Below are 19,690 nucleotides of genomic sequence, written 5' to 3'. Positions count from 1 at the left end.
CCGGCGAGCCACGGCCGCGTGCGATTGGCGAAAAGCGCCTGAGCGACGGGAGCGCTCCCCGCTGCCCCGCCCGTGGGTGGGCGGGCCGTCACCCTTCTCCACGGGCCAATTACCGTCTCCACTCTCCTTGTTATTCGCCCAACGTCCTCACTATTGGTTGGAACCATCGTCCGTCCCCGGCGGCGCGGCCAACGAGCGCGAGGGCGGCGCCGCGGGCGGCCAATGGGCGCGGCGGGGAGGCGGGAGCAGGCGGTGGCCGCGGGGCGCTGCGCTCGCCTGGGCGCCCCCCCTTCGCTGCGCCCCCCGCGCCGCCGAGGGCCCCGCGCGCAGGTACGGCCGGACCGCGCCCCGGGACCGCCCGGGACCGGCCCCGATACCGGCCTGGTATCGCCCCGGTACCCCCCGGTACCGCCCCGCCGCCCCCGCACCCCGCCCCGCGCCCCCCGCGCCGCTCCCGGCCCGGCCGAGCCCCGGGCCCGCCGCTCCCTTCCGGCCCCGCGGCCTCCGCGCCGCCTCCCCCGGGCCGGGCCGGGCCCGCCGCGCTTTGTGTGTGTGGGAGGGAGGGAGGGAGCCCCGGGCCCCCCGGAGCCGCCGCCCCGCGGGGTTCGGGCCCGGATTGCCGGTTCGGTTCGGGGCCGGGTCGGGGCCGGGTCAGGGCCGGGCCGGGCGGGAGGAGCCGCCGGTCCCGTCACCGGTGCGGGAGCTCCGCGCTGGGAAAGCCGGGGGCAGCAGCCGCGGCACGGCCTGGGCCGGGCTGGGTGAGCTCTGCCCGCCTCCTCGGCCGCTGTCAAAGTCTGCGGCCGGAGCGGAGCTTTTCCCGGCTGTTTTTATTTCTGTCGGTTCCGGTGTCACTCGTGCCGTGAGCGGCCTTATCGCTGTCCCCGGGCCCGGAGCGCTCGGGACCCGCGGGGTTGGGGTGTCCGGGCTCCGGGACTGCCCCGGGCTGCGCTGAGCGGGTCTGCAGGGGCGGGGGAGAGGGGTGGGATGGGGATTTGGGATGTGGGATTTGGGATTGGGGATGTGGGATTGGGGATTTGGGATGTGCCGCAAGGGAAACCCCCCAGGAAACCCCTCCAGGGCTCTGCAGAGCGGCGGGGGCTGAGCTCTGCCCTGGGACAGGAGCCCAGCGAGGGCTGGGGCTGTGTCAGGGCCGGGGAGGGAGCTCAGGGAAAGGTTATTTTCATTTCCTGAATTCCCCCCGGGATGGGCCCGGCCCCGCAGCTCCAGGAGCTCCCGGGGGTGCTCAGGGGGGATTTGGGGCTCTGGGCCTGGACTGGATCATCCCTGCGGGTTCCTCCCAGTTCAGGATGTTCTGTGATTCATCCAAAGGTGGTTCTGGGCTCTGTTGGTTCTGGAGCTGTTCAGGACCAGGGCTGGTGCAGAAAGGCTGTTCTGGGCCCCTCTGGACTGAGGAGTGAAAGTCCCCAATAAGGTTTAGTTTCATCTGTGCCCCCTCTGGGTGTTGATGAAGCTGCTGCTCTGCCCTGGGATGTTGGATTTTGTCTGTGACTCGTTGGTTTTGTGCTGGGCCAGTTAAACCTGTGTTATATCGAGCTCGACCCTCCCCAAACTGGGTTTCCTTTAGGCAAAAAGAGTTAATTTCGGGAGCTCTGTCCATCCCAAACCCGGTAACATTTCACCCCCAGTGTTGCTGCTTTCCTGGGAACTTTCGCTTTTTTCTCATCAGTTTCCTTTTCCTGTTTCATTGAAATTCACAATCAGGGAAACCTTAAGCCTGGAATGGGAATTTTACAGTTACATTTCAGCAATTACATCCAGCAGCTTTTGGGACACCCAATTCTTGGGTTTCCCTGTGAGGAGAGAAGGAGGTTGGGGCAGGTTCACCAGGAGGAATCCTGGAGGAATCCTTAAAGGATCCTTAAAGAATCCTAAAGGAATCCTGAAGGAGTCTGAAGGAATCCAGGGCTGTTCTGTCTCATGAGAGGCAGGAGTTCCTCCCATGCAAAGGAGCTGTAGGTGGATATAAAGTGATTCCTTGTTCCAGAGCTGATGTTCATGGATGAAACATTCACTGGAGCATCTTTTGACAGGAAAATTCTGTTTAATGCTTCATTTCTCCTTTTTTAATGCTGATTGGAAAGAGATAATTCCCCTGACTGGTCCAGAATATATAAACATTATGTGTAAAATATGTAATATATTTACAAAAGGACATAAAATATACTTTATATATATATATAGAATATATAGAAGGAGTCAGTTTTGTCAGTAAGTCAGAGCACTTTGGTAAAGACTCAGAGGTGTCACATTCCAGGTTTGGCTTTAGGATGAACCTGGGCTGTTATAAATCAAACCTCACACTCAGGGGAGGTTTCACCAGCTTTTGGTGGGAAATCAACAGCAAAATTCACTTTCAGGGAGAAGAATCCCACCCATTTCCTTTAATAATCCTGGCCCTTGGTCCATGGGAAGTGCTCCTGTTACCTGAGCCTGGGGACAGTTCTGAGCTGAGAAAGGTTGAACAGACCAAGTGAGAGCCCCACAGCTCTGCAGGTGTTTCGGATCTCCCAAAATACAAACAGCTCCTGAAAACTCGCAGCTATTTCCATATAAAAGGTCACAAGAAGTTTTGATGTGCGTTGGGCAAACCAGTTTGGCCAGCCCTGCTGGAAGGGCTCGGGAGCTCCGTGGGGATTTTATTTTACATTTGTCTTGTGTTTTATTTCCTGCCGGGGTGTCCCGCTGCACTAGAGCAAACAGTGCCAGCACCAGGAGGCTCTGACTGACCCCTGCAAGTTTAAATCTCGTGTTTGAGAGCAGAGAATCCACCTGAGAGCAGAAATCATCACCGTGAGGAGCCACCCGGGCAGCGGGGAGGGAAAACTCCTGGCAGACAGGAGAGACTTGGGTGTTCCTTAATTAATTCCGGGCAGCCAGGAGGACTCAGGAGGGATTTTCCCCCTTTCCTGACTCACCCAGGGCTCGGGCTGTGCTCTGGGGAAGGGTTTGTGCTGCTCCAGTCCCTTCACTGGAGCATCTGTTAATAGCAAAGATGGATGACAGCTAAATATGTCACCACCAGAGAGGGATTTGCTTAATGGGGTTTGGATGGCACCAGGATCCTCCGGGGCTGCTGGAGAGAATTATTTGTCATCTGCTAAAGGATTCAAAGGGGGTTTGTCCATTTGTAGGAGCAGCTGAAATCCTGGAGCTCTGCACAGTGTTGGCAGAAATCCTGTCACTTCACACAGGTTGGGGCTATTAATGTCTGGGCACTGTGGGATGAGGAAGGTGTTTTTTTTTATTTTCAGTGTCCTCCACTAAACTGAGCGTGGCTTAATAAGATTTTCTCTTTTTCACCTTTGTTCTGGACCAAGTGTGTTCTGTCTGGTCACAGCTTTAGGGGCAGAGTCATTTGCTGTCATGGTTTAATTAAGGTTCTTATTTTCATTTATATTTTCCCAGGGTAAATCACTCTCCTTTATAAAGGAGGCAGTTCCTCCATCATGTTCTCTCTGGATCACACAGAGCACATTTGTGTTCTGCCCTTCCTTGGCCTGTCAGTGCCTCACTTGTGGCAGAAGTGACCTGAAACTTCATTATTTTTATATTTCCTTATTGCTTCATGAACAATCCACATTTCCCAGGCTCTCAGAGAATACAGGATTGTCCTTTTGTTCCTAAATCTGTTAGAAATCCTGCTTTGAATATGTCCCAAGAGGTGAATTGAGGAAGTTTCTGGGGGGGTTTAAGGTGATTTCTGAGGTTTTCTGATATCCCTTCACGATTTTGGATGCACCCCCAGGGCAGTGGGGAGGCCTTTGGGGAGGTTTGGGTGCAGATAAGAAGTTTTTGATGGAGTTTCCCAGGTTTGATCTCAGCTCTGCTGGCAGAAGGAGCAGCCCAGCCTTGGGGAGGGTGTGGCTGCCACAGGGACCTGCAGAAAACGGGGCTGGGGCAGGCTCGGGTTGTCTCTTCTCACCCTGGAGCTTTGGGTTTGATCTGGGTTTGGGTTGGCCCTGCTGGAGCTGCAGCTTTGCCTGGGAGGAGTGGGGTGGGATAATGGATGTGGGCTGGGGGCAGCTCAGGGCTCCCCTGGGGGACAGGGGGGCTCAGGCTGCCCGGGGACCTGGCCTGGGGGGCTCTGGGGGTTTTTGGGGGACTCTGGAGCTGCCTGCTCTGCTGGCCTTGGGCGTTCTGGGGGTGTTTTGGGGGTCTCTGAGAGGATCTGGGGGTTTTGGGGGGTCTCTGGGGCTGCCTGCCGTGCCAGGTTCTGGGGTTCTGAGGGGGCTCTAGAGGGCTCTGAAGGTGTTCTGGGGGTTTTGGGGGTCTCTGGGGCTCCCTGCAGTGCCAGGCTCTGGGTGTGTTTTGGCATTCTGGGGGGGTTCTAGGGGGCTCTGGGGGTGTTTTGGGGTTCTGGGGGGTGTTTTGGGGGGCTCTGGGGTGTTCTGGGGTTTTTGGGGATCTCTGGAGCTCCCTGCCATGCCGGGCTCGCTGTGCCTGTGCCGTGCCAGGCTCTGGGGGTGTTTTGGGGGTCTCTGGGGTGTTTTGGGGGGTCTCTGGGATGGTTTTGGGGTCTCTGGAGCTCCCTGCCCTGCCGTGCCCAGCACTCCGGGCTGTTGGCAGCGGATCTGGGTCAGTGTGTCACACCCAGGCCGGGCACTGCCCCAGCCCAGGGCGGGCAGAGACGCCCCAGTCACTGGGATTGTTCTCTTGTAAAAGTCTAAAGGAGCTCGGAGAAGTTCCCGAGAACTCCAGGCTTTTCCTCCTGCCAGGGTTGTGGAAGGAAAACTGGGAACTGGTCCTTGTGAAGGTGTTAATGTGATGCAGGAATCACATTTTGGGCCAAGCACTGCAGGTTCCTGATGTCCTTTCCCATAGGAATAAAACCCTCTGGGATTCTTTATTTGAACATTTGCAGTGCTGCTGCCTTGGCTCGAGGTGCTGAGTGTTAAAACTTGGGATTCCTGTTCACATCCAGCAGCTCAGTCCACACAAAATGCCATTTTTAATGCTGGTTCCTCAAGCTGGTTTTGGAATCCCCCCGAAGCCTTGCAGTGAATGCAGTGCAGATAACAAAGTGCAGCAGAGATAAAACAAAACCAGGGGCTCCTGCAGCCCTGGGTGAGGCTGAGCCCCAGCACTGCTTTGTGCCCTCATTTCTCTGGGGTTGGGATCAGTTTATCTCTCCTGTGCACTCAAACTTCTGACTTTCTGAGGTTCTGATCTGGATTTAGTCAGAAATAACCATTCCCTGTTAACTGCCCTGCTTCAGGCAATAATAAACTGTTTTAAAGTCATCCAGATTTATTGCTCTTAAATGTAACCACTTTTTTTTTTCCTCTTTTTTCTTTTAAATACTGTTTGTGACTAAATAATTTTTTGTTGGTAGAGAAATGGGTGAGTAACTGTGCACTTCTACAGCAAAGAGGGTGTTTTGGGGAAAATTTTATTTTCCCTTAATGAGCTACATCTGCTGCTTGATTTCAAGTACAGGAGGATCTGGAATTGCAGAGGAGCCTCGTGGAGTGTAAAATATAATAGAAAATAACTCTCAATTTGTCAGATCCCAAACACTGTAGATCTTCATCCCCGTGCTGGATGGGAATGTTGTCTCTGTTCCTCTCTCCCAAATATTTTCTGTTATGTTTACTCAGCCTTTATGGAGGATGTACAAAACTCAAAGCAATTAAAAATGTAATTAATTGAATATATAAATATTTTGGGGGAAAAGGTGTCGGTTTAAATCCTGGCTGTAATTGTGCAGTTGTTTAAAACTGGGCTGAGCAACAGCAAATTTCAAACTTTAAAAATTACCCTTTGTTTGTCTAAATGGTGGAATCTGATTCTTGGGAAGGCCGGAAAGTTGCCTCAGATCTCCTTACACCCCACAACCATTAGAGTTTTAATATATATAAATATATAGAGCTTTTAGTGATCTGTTTTATACACAGACCTGATGCCTTGCAAAGGTTTGTCTTTTGCTAAGAAACTTTGTGTAGAGGCTGATCCATGAGAATCGATGGAAATCAGAGTGATTTGTTGGCTCAGTGAGAAAGGAGGTGGATGGAAATAGAAGATTCTGCTCTTGGTGTTCCAGCCTAATTCATCAGAAAATGCCATTTCACATAAACACACGAGGTTCCCATTAATATTTGTGGGCAGGACTCTGGAGTTAAACAATGAGTTAAAAGCAAATTTAAAGGAGTTTTTCGTTATTGTTGGGGAAATGCCTCAGACCCCGAGTGAGGCAGGAGAAGTTAATCCAGGCACACACTTGGGAACATCTGCATTTTGTTGGGGCAGTTTTGGGTGGAATGTTTGGCACTGGGGGGCTCTGCCCCCTTTTCCTCATCCAGCAGGGATCTCCCACCCCCTGGCAGGGCAGAGGGACACAGGGCAGGGGCTCTGTCCCCATCCCAGCCTGGGACGTTTCCTCTGCTCCCACCCTGGGATTGTTTATCCCTGGGGTTGCTGTGTGGGTTCTGCTCCCTCAGCAGGGTGTGCCAGTGCCCTGGGCAGCCTCTCTGTGCTCTGTGCTGGGGCATTTCTGGGTGTCCCTGTGGCCCTTTCCAGCTCAGCCCCAGGAGATCCTGGGGGTGCTGTGGTTTTGTTCCCGTGGGGTCTCGGGGTCCCCGTCCCCTGGGGACAGCTTCACCCTGAGCCTGGTGCCCTCTCCAAAGCTCTCTGCAGGAACTCGTGTTCCGGTGAGTGGAGAAATGGAGAATCAACTTTGTTTAGCAGGAGCAGGAGTGTTTTTGTGCTGTTGCTGTGCCCTCAGAGCTGCCGGGTCACTGCCCCAGCGCCGGGGCGATGTCAGTGTGCCCGCAGGGAGCAGCACCAGCTGCTGTCCCTGGCTGTCCCTGTCCTGCCTTGTCCCCTGGCTGTCCCTGTCCTGTCTGTCCCTGCCCTGTCCCCAAGCTGTCCCTGTCTGTCCCTGCCCTCTCTGTCCCTGCCCTGTCCCCTGGCTGTCCCTGTCCTGCCTTGTCCCCTGGCTGTCCCCTGTCCTGTCTGTCCCTGCCCTCTCCCCAGGCTGTCCCCAGGCTGTTGCTGGCTGTCCTTGGCCATCCAGGCTGTTCCACTGCTGTCCCTGCCCTGTCCCTGCCCTGTCCCTGCCCTATCCCAGGCTGTCCCTGCCCTGTCCCTGCCCTGTCCCTGCCCTATCCCAGGCTGTCCCTGCCCTGTCCCAGGCTGTCCCTGCCCTGTCCCAGGCTGTCCCAGGCTATCCCAGGCTGTCCCAGGCTATCCCTGGCTGTCCCTGCCCTGGCACTGGGGACAGGTGGGGACAGTGCTGCTGCTGCCTGGAGTTTATTTCCCCTCCCAGGCAGGGTTTTAGTCACTCACCTGCTCTGGGTGGAGGGAAAGGATCTGGCACTGTCAGCTCTGCTGAGATCAGTGCTGGGGCAGCAGTGGGAACTGCCTGGAGTCCCAAACCTTTTCCTGGAGGAAGAATTCCCAGTGCTGTCAGTGCTGGAGCCTGCTCGGGTCACTGATCTCAGCTGGGGGCCTTGGACAAAGGCTTCAGGCAACAGGTGCAGGATTTCGGTCACAAAAGTGTCTTGGTTCACATGGAAGGGAAAAGTCTCATGCACAAGTCATTTTCCCTTTTTGGAAGGGAAAAGTCTCATGTGAAAGTCATTGAAATTAAAACTCAATTCTTTGTGTGCACCGAGATGGTCCCTCAGGAGACAAGTTTCGGTGCTTCCTCACAATGGTTGAGAATTAGAAGGTTTTCATAATATTTGAGGTTGTTAACAAAGAAACAGAATGTCTCCAGCTGAGAGAAATCCCTTCACTCCTCTTTTGAGGAGCTAATGGGGGCTCTGGCTGCAGAATCCTCAGTGCTGAGAGCAGGGTTTGCTCCCAGCTCAGCCTCACCTGCAGCTCTGCTGGGGCTCAAAGGGGCTCTCAGTGCTCCCACAAGAGCCAGAATCTGCTGTGGGATCTCCCAGGGGTGCTGGCAGCTCATTAGGGCACTGTTTAATTGAGGCCATCTCCTGAAAATCCCCGGGGAAGCTGCAGCCCTGTCCTGCTGAAATGTTCTTTGGAAAAACCTTGTGCTTTGCTGTCTGTGCACTAAAGAATTCCAGAGTGCCAGGCGATGCTGCTTGTATGGAGTAGACCTTTTAATTAATTAATTAGGCTTTGCAGGAAGTAGTTTTATCCTTTAATTAATTGATTAAGCTTTGCATGAAGTACTTTTTGATCTCCCTTCCTCGAGCAGGTATTTTCACTCTTTGCTCTGAGTTCATCGACTCAAAAAATTGGAATTTTGCGAGAGAATCTTGAGGGAAGGATGGGATAAAGCCTGGCTTTGACTGTTTGTTTTTCCCCCTGGTTGTGGGTAAAGCTGCAGCTCCTGGGAAGCCTCTCTGGAGCAGATGGTGCTGGCAGGGCTCCTCCTGAGGACGGAACTGGGGCTCCTCTCCCGAGCCAGCTCCTCCCAGGATCCCTGGCATTTCCAGCCCCTGCCCAGAAATAGCTCCAGTGTTCCTGGGGAGCTTGTGGCAGGGTTTGGGATGTCCCTGTTCCTGTCCCTGTCCCTGTTCCTGTCCCTGCAGCTCCTCAGCTGAGCCTTTCCCCATCTCATCCCCTTTCCCCCATCTCATTCCCCTTTTCCCCATCTCATCTCCTTTTCCCCCAGCTCATTCCCCTTTCCCCATCTCATCCCCTTTTCCCCATCTCAGCCCCTTTTCCCCATCTCATCCCCTTTTCCCCCAGCTCATCCCCTTTTCCCATCTCATCCCCTTTCCCCCATCTCATCCCCTTTTCCCCATCTCATCCCCTTTTCCCCATCTCATCCCCTTTTCCCCATCTCATCCCCTTTTCCCCCAGCTCAGCCCCTTTTCCCCATCTCATCCCCTTTCCCCCATCTCATCCCCTTTTCCCCATCTCATCCCCTTTTCCCCAGCTCATCCCCTTTTCCCCCAGCTCATCCCCTTTTCCCATCTCATCCCCTTTTCCCCATCTCATCCCCTTTTCCCCATCTCATCCCCTTTTCCCCCAGCTCAGCCCCTTTTCCCCATCTCATCCCCTTTCCCCCATCTCATCCCCTTTTCCCCCATCTCATCCCCTTTTCCCCATCTCATCCCCTTTCCCCCCATCTCATCCCCTTTTCCTGGGGTCAGCTCTTGTTTTTGGTGGTCTGAGCCCACCTTTGGCAGGTGGATCCCCAGCTCCATCCTGGGACTTTTCCTGATTTTTATTCCTGCAGAACTTTTGTGCAGGAAAGTGTTCCCATGGGTGTGGATCAATCTGCTGAGTGCTGACCCTGGAGCAGCAATTTCCGTTCTCAAAAGGCAATTTTTTTTTTCCTTCTTTGGGGATCTCCTTGGGCAGGGCCACCCTGAAGATGGAAGGGTTGGTTAAATGGCCCTTTTGTTTCCAAACTGCAACAATTTCTGTTGGAAATTGGAAGAATCCTGGGGTGAAGGGGGTGAGAAATGGTATTTTTCTCCCCTCAATTGGTTTTGCTCTGGGATTTCCTGCAATCCTGACAATCATAATTTGATTTTATTCTGGACTGGGTTCTGCATCTCTGGCTCCTGGCTTGGGAAGGGCTTTTCTGACTGTGAGGAGCTGTGATTTTTTGCATAAAACTCCTTTAAAGACTCCTTGGGGAAGGACATAAGACTTGCAGATCCTTGTTTTGAAACAAATTCACATAAAATTCCTGTGTAAAACTCCAGTGTTTCCTGACTTCTAAAATTTCACTCAAAACTCTTCATGTGCCTTAGAAATGAAAAGTTTTACTTGGTTTAAATGAAACTTTGGTGCCCTGGGTGTGGAGTCCGTCCCCTCCAGTGTGTGGGGCTGGTCCCTGCAGTGAGTTCTGTCCCTGTCCCTGTCCCTGTCCCTGTCCTGTCCCTGCAGTGAGTTCTGTCCCTGTCCCTGCAGTGAGTTCTGTCCCTGTCCCTGTCCTGTCCCTGTCCCTGTCCTGTCCCTGCAGTGAGTTCTGTCCCTGTCCCTGTCCCTGTCCCTGTCCTGTCCTGTCCCTGCAGTGAGTTCTGTCCCTGTCCCTGTCCCTGTCCTGTCCCTGTCCCTGTCCCTGTCCTGTCCCTGTCCTGTCTCTGTCCCTGCAGTGAGTTCTGTCCCTGTCCCTGTCCCTGTCCCTGTCCCTGTCCCTGTCCCTGTCCTGTCTCTGTCCCTGTCTCTGTCCCTGTCTCTGTCCCTGTCTCTGTCCCTGTCCCGTCCCTGTCCCGTCCCTGTCCTGTCCCTGTCCCTGTCCCTGTCCTGTCCCTGCAGTGAGTTCTGTCCCTGTCCCTGCAGTGAGTTCTGTCCCACCCTCACCCATTCTGACACAGACCTGGGAGCACTCCCGGCTTTATTTGCTGTTTTCCCAACGCTGCGAGTCCTTCCAGGAGCGTCTGCGGTGCTGCCTTGGCTGCTTTGAAATCGGTTTAAAGGCACAGAGGCTTTTCCTGTCTCTCAGAGCATCCCTGGAGCGGTTTTGGTCCTCGCACAGCCCAGCAGTGCCACCTCCTGGGCTGCTGCTCCTCCTGGCCACGGCTGCACCTCAAACCCCACCAGAACCTTTGATTTCTCTCGTAGATTTCCAGCATAACCTTAAAAAAAAAGAAAAAAAAGTCCGTTTTAAAAATTGTGATTTCAATTTGAGTTGTTTGAGAGTTTGTTTTGGATTTGTGGGTCTGTATTTCTTGTAGGACTTGCCTGACACTTTGTTGTATTTATGTACATTGCAAATACAAAGTGTAACGAAGCTACATAAAAATAAACCACCTTAATTTTATAATTTTTAATGTAGTCTACAACCCAAAATTGGGGAAGGGTGTTGGGTTTGAACCTGAACAGAAACTGGTGGAGCATTTTGGTGGAAAGCACAGTGTCCTGCACTCTGACAGTGCTGGAGGTGGGGAGAGGTTGTTGTTTGTGTGGCTCCGTCCTGATGAGACACAGCTTTGTCTGGTGAACCAGGGGAGATGTTCAGCCCATGGCCTATTTATTATAGTCTGTTTATTATTGTATATCTTTATAGTCTATTTATTAATATATACCCATTATAGTCTGTTTATTATTATATATCTATTATAGTCTATTTATTAATATATATCCATTATAGTCTATTTATTATTATACATCTATTATAGTCAATTTATTAATATCTATTTATTATTATTATAGATATTTATCCCCTGGCTGAGCCCTCGGGGGTGATCCTGGCGTCAGGAGCTCCTGACAAAGTGGATTTTTGGTTGGAAGCTCCTCATACCCCATTAGAGGGTAGTTCTTACAAATCCCCCCTTGTGGGAGCAGAATGAGAAAATTAAAAGAGTTGGGAGTTAAAAGCCAAAGGTTTAACCAGGATCTCCTCTGTGTCCCCTGTGCAGGAGTGGAGCGATGGGGTCGGAAAACCCGAGCCCGCAGAACCCCGGCTGTAAGATCATGACCTTCCGGCCCTCCCTGGAGGAATTCCGGGACTTCGGGAGGTTCATCGCCTTCATGGAGTCCCAGGGGGCCCACCGGGCTGGGCTGGCCAAGGTGAGGGGCTGGGGAGGGTGAGGGGCTGGGCTGGCCAAGGGAAGGGGATGGGCTGGGCTGGCCAAGGTGAGGGGCTGGGAGGGGCTGGGCTGGCCAAGGTGAGGGGCTGGGCTGGGCTGGCCAAGGGAAGGGGCTGGGCTGGGCTGGCCAAGGTGAGTGAAGAGCCCAATCCAATTGGTCTGTGTAGAATAGTATAAAAGGGAGACACATCCTAAAAATAAAAGAGTCATTTTCAGCCTTCTGAATTTAGAGTCTGTTGCTATTTTGGACACACAAAGGACAAGGCAGGCAGGAAAAGCTCTGTTTTAATTTTCTGACTCCCATGTTATATACACTTAGATCAGAAGGCAAGAGATTGGCCACACAGGTTGCCACCTCTTTGACCTCCTTGGTGAACATCACCATCAGTCATATTTCTCCTTCCAGAGGAGAAACATGTAAACAAAACAGATAAAATCTAAAAATATACATTATTTTCGTGAGGCTGCGTGAGAATCTCCACTGCAGGGATTCACACACTCAAAAGCAAGAAAACTTAGGGTGACAGGGAGACACATCCCAAAAATAAAAGAGTCATTTTCAGCCTTCTGAGAAGTTGCTGTGGTGTACAGCAGCTCACTCCTGGACACCCCAGCCCACTCCTGGACACCCCAGCCCACTCCTGGACACCACAGCACACTCCTGGAGGAGCTGCAGCCCAGGCTTGGACAGGAGCACTCTTGGCTGGGTCAGGAACTGGCTGCATGGCCCAGAGTGATGGGGAATGGTGCTGTATCCAGCTGGGGACAGGCACCAGTGGTGTCCCCCAGGGGTCTGTGCTGGGGCCAGCTCTGTTCAGTATTTGTATTTGTTTAGGGTTTAGGATGGACACTGAGTGCTGTGTCCAGTTCAGGATGGACATTGAGTGCTGTGTCCAGCTCTGGCCCCTCAGTTCAGGAAGGACGTTGAGATGCTTGAACGTGTCCAGAGGAGGCAGCAAAGCTGGTGAAGGGATTGGAAAACAAGCCATATGAAGAATGACTGAGGGAGCTGGGGGTGTTTAGCCTGGAGAAAAGGAGACTCAGAGGTGACCTGATCACTCTCTACAACTTCCTGAAGGTGGTTGTGCTCAGGTGGGGTTGGTCTCTTTGTCCAGGCAGCACTGACAGAACCAGAGGACACAGTCTTAAGGGAAATGCAGGTTGGATATTAGGCAGAAATTTTTCATTCAAAGAATGATTAAACACTGGAATAGTCTGCCCGGGGAGGTAGTGGAGTCACCACCCCTGGATGTGTTTAAAAGAAAACTGGCTGTGGCACTTGATACCATCCTCCAGTGGCACTTGTCACCACCCTCCAGCCCAGCTGGAATTCCCATTTTTTGCTCCCTGGCAGGTGATCCCCCCCAAGGAGTGGAAGCCACGGCGCACGTATGACGACATCGACGACATGGTGATCCCGGCCCCCATCCAGCAGGTGGTGACGGGCCAGTCGGGGCTCTTCACCCAGTACAACATCCAGAAGAAGCCCATGACCGTGGGCGAGTACCGGCGCCTGGCCAACAGCGAGAAGTGCGTGGGCTGGGCTGGGCTGGGGGCTTGGCGTCCCCCGGGCACAGCCTGGGGGGTTTTCTATCCAAAAAGGGGCTGATAAAAAATGTGTAGTCAGGTTAAATGTGGGGTATTTGGAGGGGAATTCAAAATTTTAAATGTGGAGTATTTGGGGGGGAGTTTAATGTTAAATGCAGAGTATTTGGGGGGGAGTTTAATGTTAAAGGTAGAGTATTTGAATGTTAATTGGGGGGAATTAAAATTTTAAATGTGGAGCATTTGGGGGGAAATTTGAAATTTTAAATGTGGAGTATTTGTGGGGAATTAAAAATGTTAGATGGAATGGAATTCCCAGAGCAGCTGTGGCTGCCCCTGGATCCCTGGCAGTTTTCCAGGCCAGGTTGGACATTGGGGTTTGGAGCACCTGGGACAGTGGGAGGTGTCCCTGCCATGGCAGGGATGGCCCTGGATGGGATTTAATGTCCTTCCGCCCCAACCCATTCCAGGATAATCAACTTTGGTGTTTTTGTGGCTCCTGAGAGCTCCAGCTGCCCCCAGCTCCCTGTGGGGTAACATCACCCCCCGTTCCTGTGGTGCTGCACACTCAGCCTGCCCTGGGGGCTTGTGCAGAGGTGCAGAAAGCAGCAAATCCTGTGAATTTCGGGTGAAATGCTCCCTCAGCACTGCTGTGCTGCCCTTGGCAGGAGCCCTGACCTCCCTGTGCTCATGGCAGGTACTGCACCCCTCGGCACCAGGACTTCGAGGACCTGGAGAGAAAGTACTGGAAGAATCTGACCTTTGTGTCCCCCATTTATGGGGCTGACATCAGTGGCTCCCTGTATGATGCAGTAAGTGCAGAGCTTCTCCTGATTCACTTCACACATGGACACTGACTTCCTTATTTTCTAATGTTATTCCTAATGAATTTCCCATTTAGGAGCAGTTAATTCAGAGTTTCGTTGATGTAGCCACTCTAAAAAAAACCCCAATACCTTTGGTTTTCTTTCCCTCATTCTTAGAGTGGGACTAAACTTCCCCTGAGATTCAGGATAATAGTCAGTGGAAGCTGTGAAAAGCTGACTTTTAATAGAAAAATGAGGAAAAGTGTGATTTAAACAAATTCTTCTGCAGACTGTGACAAAAAATTGTCTGTACCTTGGGTCTTGTTTCTTTTTTAAGGGATTGAAATGGAGTTTTCTGCTAAAGCTCCTTAGAAAGCCAGGAAAAAAAGCAGCATTTTCAAGGAAATGGTGGTTCATCAAAAATATTTTTTGATTCTTAACATAAATAAATTATTTGCATTTGGATTTTAAGTTATTTGCATTTGGGTTTTAAATTATTTGCATTTGGTTTTTTTTCTTTGTAGGCAGCTCCATTAGGACACAATGCACCTGCACACTGAATTATTTTACAATTCAAATTGTTTAAGCTTTTCCATGGTGAAATTTCATCCTCTGCTTCAAGTAATTCTGTAAATGATAAAGGTTTCTCTCTTCTTACCCTTTTTTAGGCAGATAATTTAAATCTCTTCCTCTGTAGTTTCCTTTTGAGTGGGAAGTGGCCTTTTTTTGGAGTGTTGTCTGATAGTGTTGGAATTTGAGTGTCTTTTTATTATCAGCGTGGTTTCATATGGGATTAACTGGAATAAACAGAGATTCCTGAGGTGCTCAGGGCCATGGGCAGCACAGGGGGCAGAGGATTTGGGGTTTGGGTGGGGCAGAGGATTTGGGGTTTGGGTGGGAATTGTCACATCCTTCCCCTGCTGTGACCAGGGTGAGACTCACCAGCCACAAACACAGCTCTTCTCCAGGTTTCCTATTTTCACCTGAGCTCTGCCCCTTTGTGCTGTTTCTGATCAGGGGAAGAACATCCGAGAGGAGTGTGTTTTACCCTGAGTTAATGCCGTGTTCATTAGCAGAATAGTTAATTAATGCTGGGGTGTTGCACAGTGCAGGAGCCTCTTCAGGCTGCTGGAGCTGCCTCGTGCCTGTGCTCAGAGAGGAGCAGAGGAAATGAAGTTTATTTACCCTCCCTGGAAGCAGAGGGTGTTAAATGGGTGCTGTGGATGGATTAACCCCACTCTGTGCCCTGGGAGGAGCTGTGGGCTGTGACTGCTGTGACATTCCCAGCACAAACCATCCCTGTTGTGTTCCAGGACGTGGACGAGTGGAACATTGGGAACCTGAACACCCTCCTGGACATGGTGGAGCACGAGTGTGGCATCATCATCGAGGGGGTCAACACTCCCTACCTCTACTTTGGCATGTGGAAGACAACTTTTGCCTGGCACACAGAGGACATGGATCTCTACAGCATCAACTACCTGCATTTTGGGGAGCCCAAATCCTGGTGAGTGAGTGAATAAATATCCTAAAATATCCTTTCCCCAGGTTTACCCAATCTCTCGATTCCCATATTTTTATTTCTCCTCTTCCCTCCTGCTCTACATTTAGAAGCAATTTCACTTTCTTTCATGCTGGCTTGCTCAGAGGCCTAATTCCTGACTTTCAGCAGGATTAGGGAGACTTGTTGACATCACGATTAAAACCAGATTTCAACGCTTGGGGATTTTTTTGCAAACTAATGCACAGGAGAGCAAATGGGATGGGAATGTGTGGATGCTTCAGAGGCAGTGTAATAGTGAAACACTGTTGTTCTAGCAGGAAACATCTGTTACTTTCAAATTTCCATTATTTAAATACATAAATATGTTCACAGCTCCAGGGACGAGTTCAGTGAAAAGGTTTTTACTTTTCCATGGTCATTTTTTGGCCTGATGGTAAAGTGTTTTTCAACACTGTTGATGCACAGACTGGCTGGAAATAACTTTCCACAAAAGCAGTAGATAGTTAAGGACGAAATAAAGAATGTAGAAAGTCTGGAATAAGTTACCAAGAGCCAATATCCTTCTTTTTTAAGCCATTTAAAAAGTATAAGTGCAGAGACTCAGCAACCCAGGGGAGCTTTGCTGCAGATCTTGATGTGACTAATAAATATTGACATTTGCGTGCAGATGGGAGCAGAAATGTCACAGGAGCTGTGCTGTCACTGTGCCCTGGCAGAGGCAGATGAAATCCTCCCACCTCCTGGGGCTGTGGCTCCCTGGGGACTCCCAGGGGCTCGGGGTGTTGGTGCCTGTGGCACATAAAAGCCCCCAAGGGCTGGAAATGAATGGCTCCAGTGCTCTTTTCCAGCCTGGGAAGGGGTGGAGGGAGGGGCTGACTCTGTGCAACGTGAATGGGAGTTTTAAAACCTTTCCAGCACGTTGTGAAACGTTTCCCAGCATTGCTGATCCTTGGCAGATGCACAGGGATTTTGCAGAATCTCTTTGTGATCCCTCTGTTAAACAAGGTTGAGCTCCAGGAATGTATTTCTGGGATGTGACTGATCCCAGGGAAGGGTTCCTGCCCCAGAGGGTGCTGGGGCACTGCCCAGGGCAGGGTCACAGCCCCAGGGCTGCCAGAGCTCCAGGAGCATTTGGACCCTGCTCTGGGACAGGCTGGGATTGTTGGGGTGTCTGTGCAGGGCCAGGGCTGGGACTGATGGTCCTGTGGGTCTCCAGCTCAGGATATTCCATCATTCACTTTGGATCCTGTCAGTTTTCCCTCCAAAATCCCATAATTCCAGCCCGTTTTCCTGGTCCCATCTCCAGCAGGTGGTGCCACAGTCCACGGGAAGCTCCTCATCTCCTTTGCCTGTGGAATTCAGGGACATCTGCACAGTCCCAGCAGGAGTTTAGGGACACCAGGACAGTCCCAGCAGGAATTTAGGGGCACCAGCACAGTCCCAACAGGAATTTAGGGACACCAGCACAGTCCCAACAGGAATTTAGGGACACCAGCACAGTCCCAGCAGGCCTGAGGTTTGGATTGGGTTGTTCATCCTTTCCCCAACCTGTGTTTTTGAGAGTCACTCATTCTCTAAAGCTGCCCCAGCTGGGGGAAGATGAGCATTTTGAGGCCAAGCCATGTTTGGAGCAGAAGTTTTCCCTTCCAATGGGGTTTTCCTGGGTATGTGACATGTGTGACACAGGATGGGATGGTTTGTGACAGGATTTCACTGCTGGTCTGGCAGGGCCTCCCTGCTCTTCCCTTGAGCATCAGGCAGGAGTTTGGCACTTCCCAACTCGCTCCTTCCTTGTTCTGCACTGTGACAGCTCCTCTTAAGGACTCCTCAATCTCTTCTCTGGCTGCAGAGAGCGAATCTGGATCCCCTCGGAGCAGATCTGGAAGTTTCCAGCTCCCTGAGCTGTCCTGGGAGTGCTGCAGCCACATCAGGGCTCAGCTGGGGGAGCTCTTGGGCTGCACTGCTGCAATCCCAGCCCGGCTCTGCTCAGGCAGGGCTGAAATGCTCGTTCTGTTTCTCTGGCACCACCTCTGTGGAAATTTCCCGGCTTCCTTCATCCTTTTTATAGACTCCTGCCTCTGACAGTGATCATCTTGGAAGCACCTCAGGGAATAGCAGGAGCGTGGAGAGTTACAAAGTCTACCAGTTTGGGGTTGAGCTCTAAAATAAGAGGCAGAGTTATTGTTTGGCTGTCAGAGATATTTATTCAGTGGAACCAAGGACTCTGTATATTGGTAGTATCCGCTTCAAAATTGCCTGTTAAAAACCATAACTCTTTCTTTGTGTCTCCCATAAATTGTCTTGGGGTGTTTCTCTCCAGGCTGTGGGAAGGGTGAGGAGCCACCAGCCCCTGCTGCCTTCTGGAGGGAAAGGGGAGAGAGGAGCTGCTTCCCTCACCAGCCTCATTTGAGCGGGTTTTAGGAAAAAATCTGTGTTTATTTCACAGAATCCCAGAATGGTTGGGGTTGGAAGGGACCTCTGGAGACTCCCCAGTCCGAGGTGGGGTCACCTGGAGCAGGTGGCACAGGGACATGTCCAGGTGGGTTTGGGATGTCTCCAGAGAGGGGAGACTCCATGGGCAGCTGTCCCAGAGCTCTGCCACCCCCCAGGGAAAGGAATTCCTAATCAGATTGGGGTGGGACAGCATCCTCTGACACCCCCTGGGGATGTTTGTGTGGATTGGTGAGGTATCTGTATGGATTGATCAGGTATTTTTATGGATTAATGAGGTATCTGTATGGCTTGATGGGGTATTTGTATGGATTTGTATGGATTGATATCTGTATGGATTGATGAGGTATCTGTATGGACTGGTGGGATCCTCTCCCAGCCTTCCCATCCCCAGACTGCCCAGCCCAGCTCCTGCAGTCCCTCCTCACAGGAGAGCTGCTGTGGGACACCTGAAATTCCCTCTCAGGGAGCTCTGGGCCCACCAGGAACCATCTCTAGGTGTCCCAAGGAATTCTTCTCCTGGGCCAGGGGGGATCATTACTGAATATTTCCTGTTTCTCATTTCTGCCTTTACAATGTTGGGTTTCCACCCCACCAAACAGTTATTTTGGGGCCTGTTGGGATTGCAGGTAAAATCAGTGGCCTCTGGTGAAGGCTGGTGTTACTGTCTGTGCTGAAGGGGTGTCTGTGAGTGCAGGGAGCTGCTGTTCTGCCCTGGCACAGGACAGGCTGCCCCATCAGGGCTGCCCCACTCGGCTCCCTGGATGCAGCTCCAGAGCTCCTCCAGCATCAGGAGAAGCAGCTGAGCAATGAAAGGTCACCCAGTGACGAGGGAGAACAAGGGGCTCATGGCAAACAGCCATTTTCCTGTTTGCAGCCTCATTAAATGATTTCTCTGTGCCTGTGGATTGCAGTGCATTTATTTATCGAGTTCTGTAGCAGAGAGAGCAGGGGCTGGTTGTGCTGCAGCCCCATCCCACCCTGCCCTGGGCTGCCTCTCCCCATTCCAGGGGGATTTTCCCTCTGGATATTCCCAGTCCCAGCTCTCACTCTGCTGCTCCAGCTGGAGAATGAGCCTGAACAGCTTGAGCAGGAGGCACGGGAGGTGTGGGCACAGCCCGGGCTGGGAGCAGTTGTGTAACCTCCTGTGGAGCCCCTCAGGCAGGGAGCTGCCACATCCAGCCTTTCACTTGCTTTTTTTTTTTTTATTATTTTTTTGGTCAAATTACAGGAAAAATGTCCCTCTCGCTTTAGGGATTTAATTGCCATCTTTTCACAGGCTCAAACTTTAGGACAAAAAAAATCCGAAATGTATTTAATTGTGCAGCCCCATATTAAACCTCTCGTGGTAGGAGTTTTTTGCTGTATCAATTATACATATTATGTGTAATTACCTCGTACACTCCTGTGTGAGATCTAAAATTGAGCATATTGTCAAACGGTGCAAGCAGAAACTGATTTTATAATGACAGGAGCAACAAAGCTGAATGCCAGGCCTCATTCTTCATGGTTATTATGGCATTTTACTGAGGAGTGGATGTGGCTCAGCCTTTGAAATCCCAAAAGAATATTTTTAGATGCTGAGGAGCTCCACCAGCATTTCTTTATCTCCATAAAGATGTGCAATCCCTACCTGGAGCTTTCCTGGGCTGGGGAAGTGCTGCAGGAAACTTTGAAACTCAGATTCGTGAATTTGCCAGATACACTTTAGGAGTGTAACATCTCTTTTTTGTCTCACCTGATCAGGTAAGAAAGTTATTTTCCTTGGATACTCTGTGACCGCTCTTGCTGTACAGCAAGGATATTTAATTTCCCTTCTCTGGGTGCTGCTGGGGTGTGTTACACTCTTCCTTCTCTCAGAACCCGCAGGTGTTAAAGCAGCCTGACACCCGGGAAGGTAATTG

At 51.5% G+C, this 19,690-nt stretch overlaps 1 protein-coding gene across 5 annotated transcripts in view; it reads left to right on the top strand.

Moving 5' to 3' along the window:
* Positions 1-287: 287 nt before the first annotated feature.
* The window catches only part of KDM4B (lysine demethylase 4B), a 67,538-nt gene continuing 48,135 nt past the window's right edge, over positions 288-19,690 (top strand). For all 5 annotated transcript variants that reach the window (XM_083879761.1, XM_083879760.1, XM_083879759.1 and 2 more), the window contains exons 1-5: positions 288-330; positions 11,310-11,460; positions 12,835-13,010; positions 13,723-13,837; positions 15,145-15,338. In XM_083879761.1, coding sequence (XP_083735887.1) covers positions 11,320-11,460; positions 12,835-13,010; positions 13,723-13,837; positions 15,145-15,338 — 626 coding nt within the window. In that variant the 5' untranslated portion in view covers positions 288-330; positions 11,310-11,319. The remainder of the gene's footprint in view (positions 331-11,309; positions 11,461-12,834; positions 13,011-13,722; positions 13,838-15,144; positions 15,339-19,690) is intronic.

The sequence above is a fragment of the Zosterops lateralis genome, assembly GCF_965231275.1.
Source record: "Zosterops lateralis genome assembly, chromosome: 29".
NCBI lineage: Eukaryota > Metazoa > Chordata > Aves > Passeriformes > Zosteropidae > Zosterops > Zosterops lateralis.
Note: the sequence above shows the minus strand (reverse complement) of the source record. Positions and strands in the feature narration are given on the sequence as shown.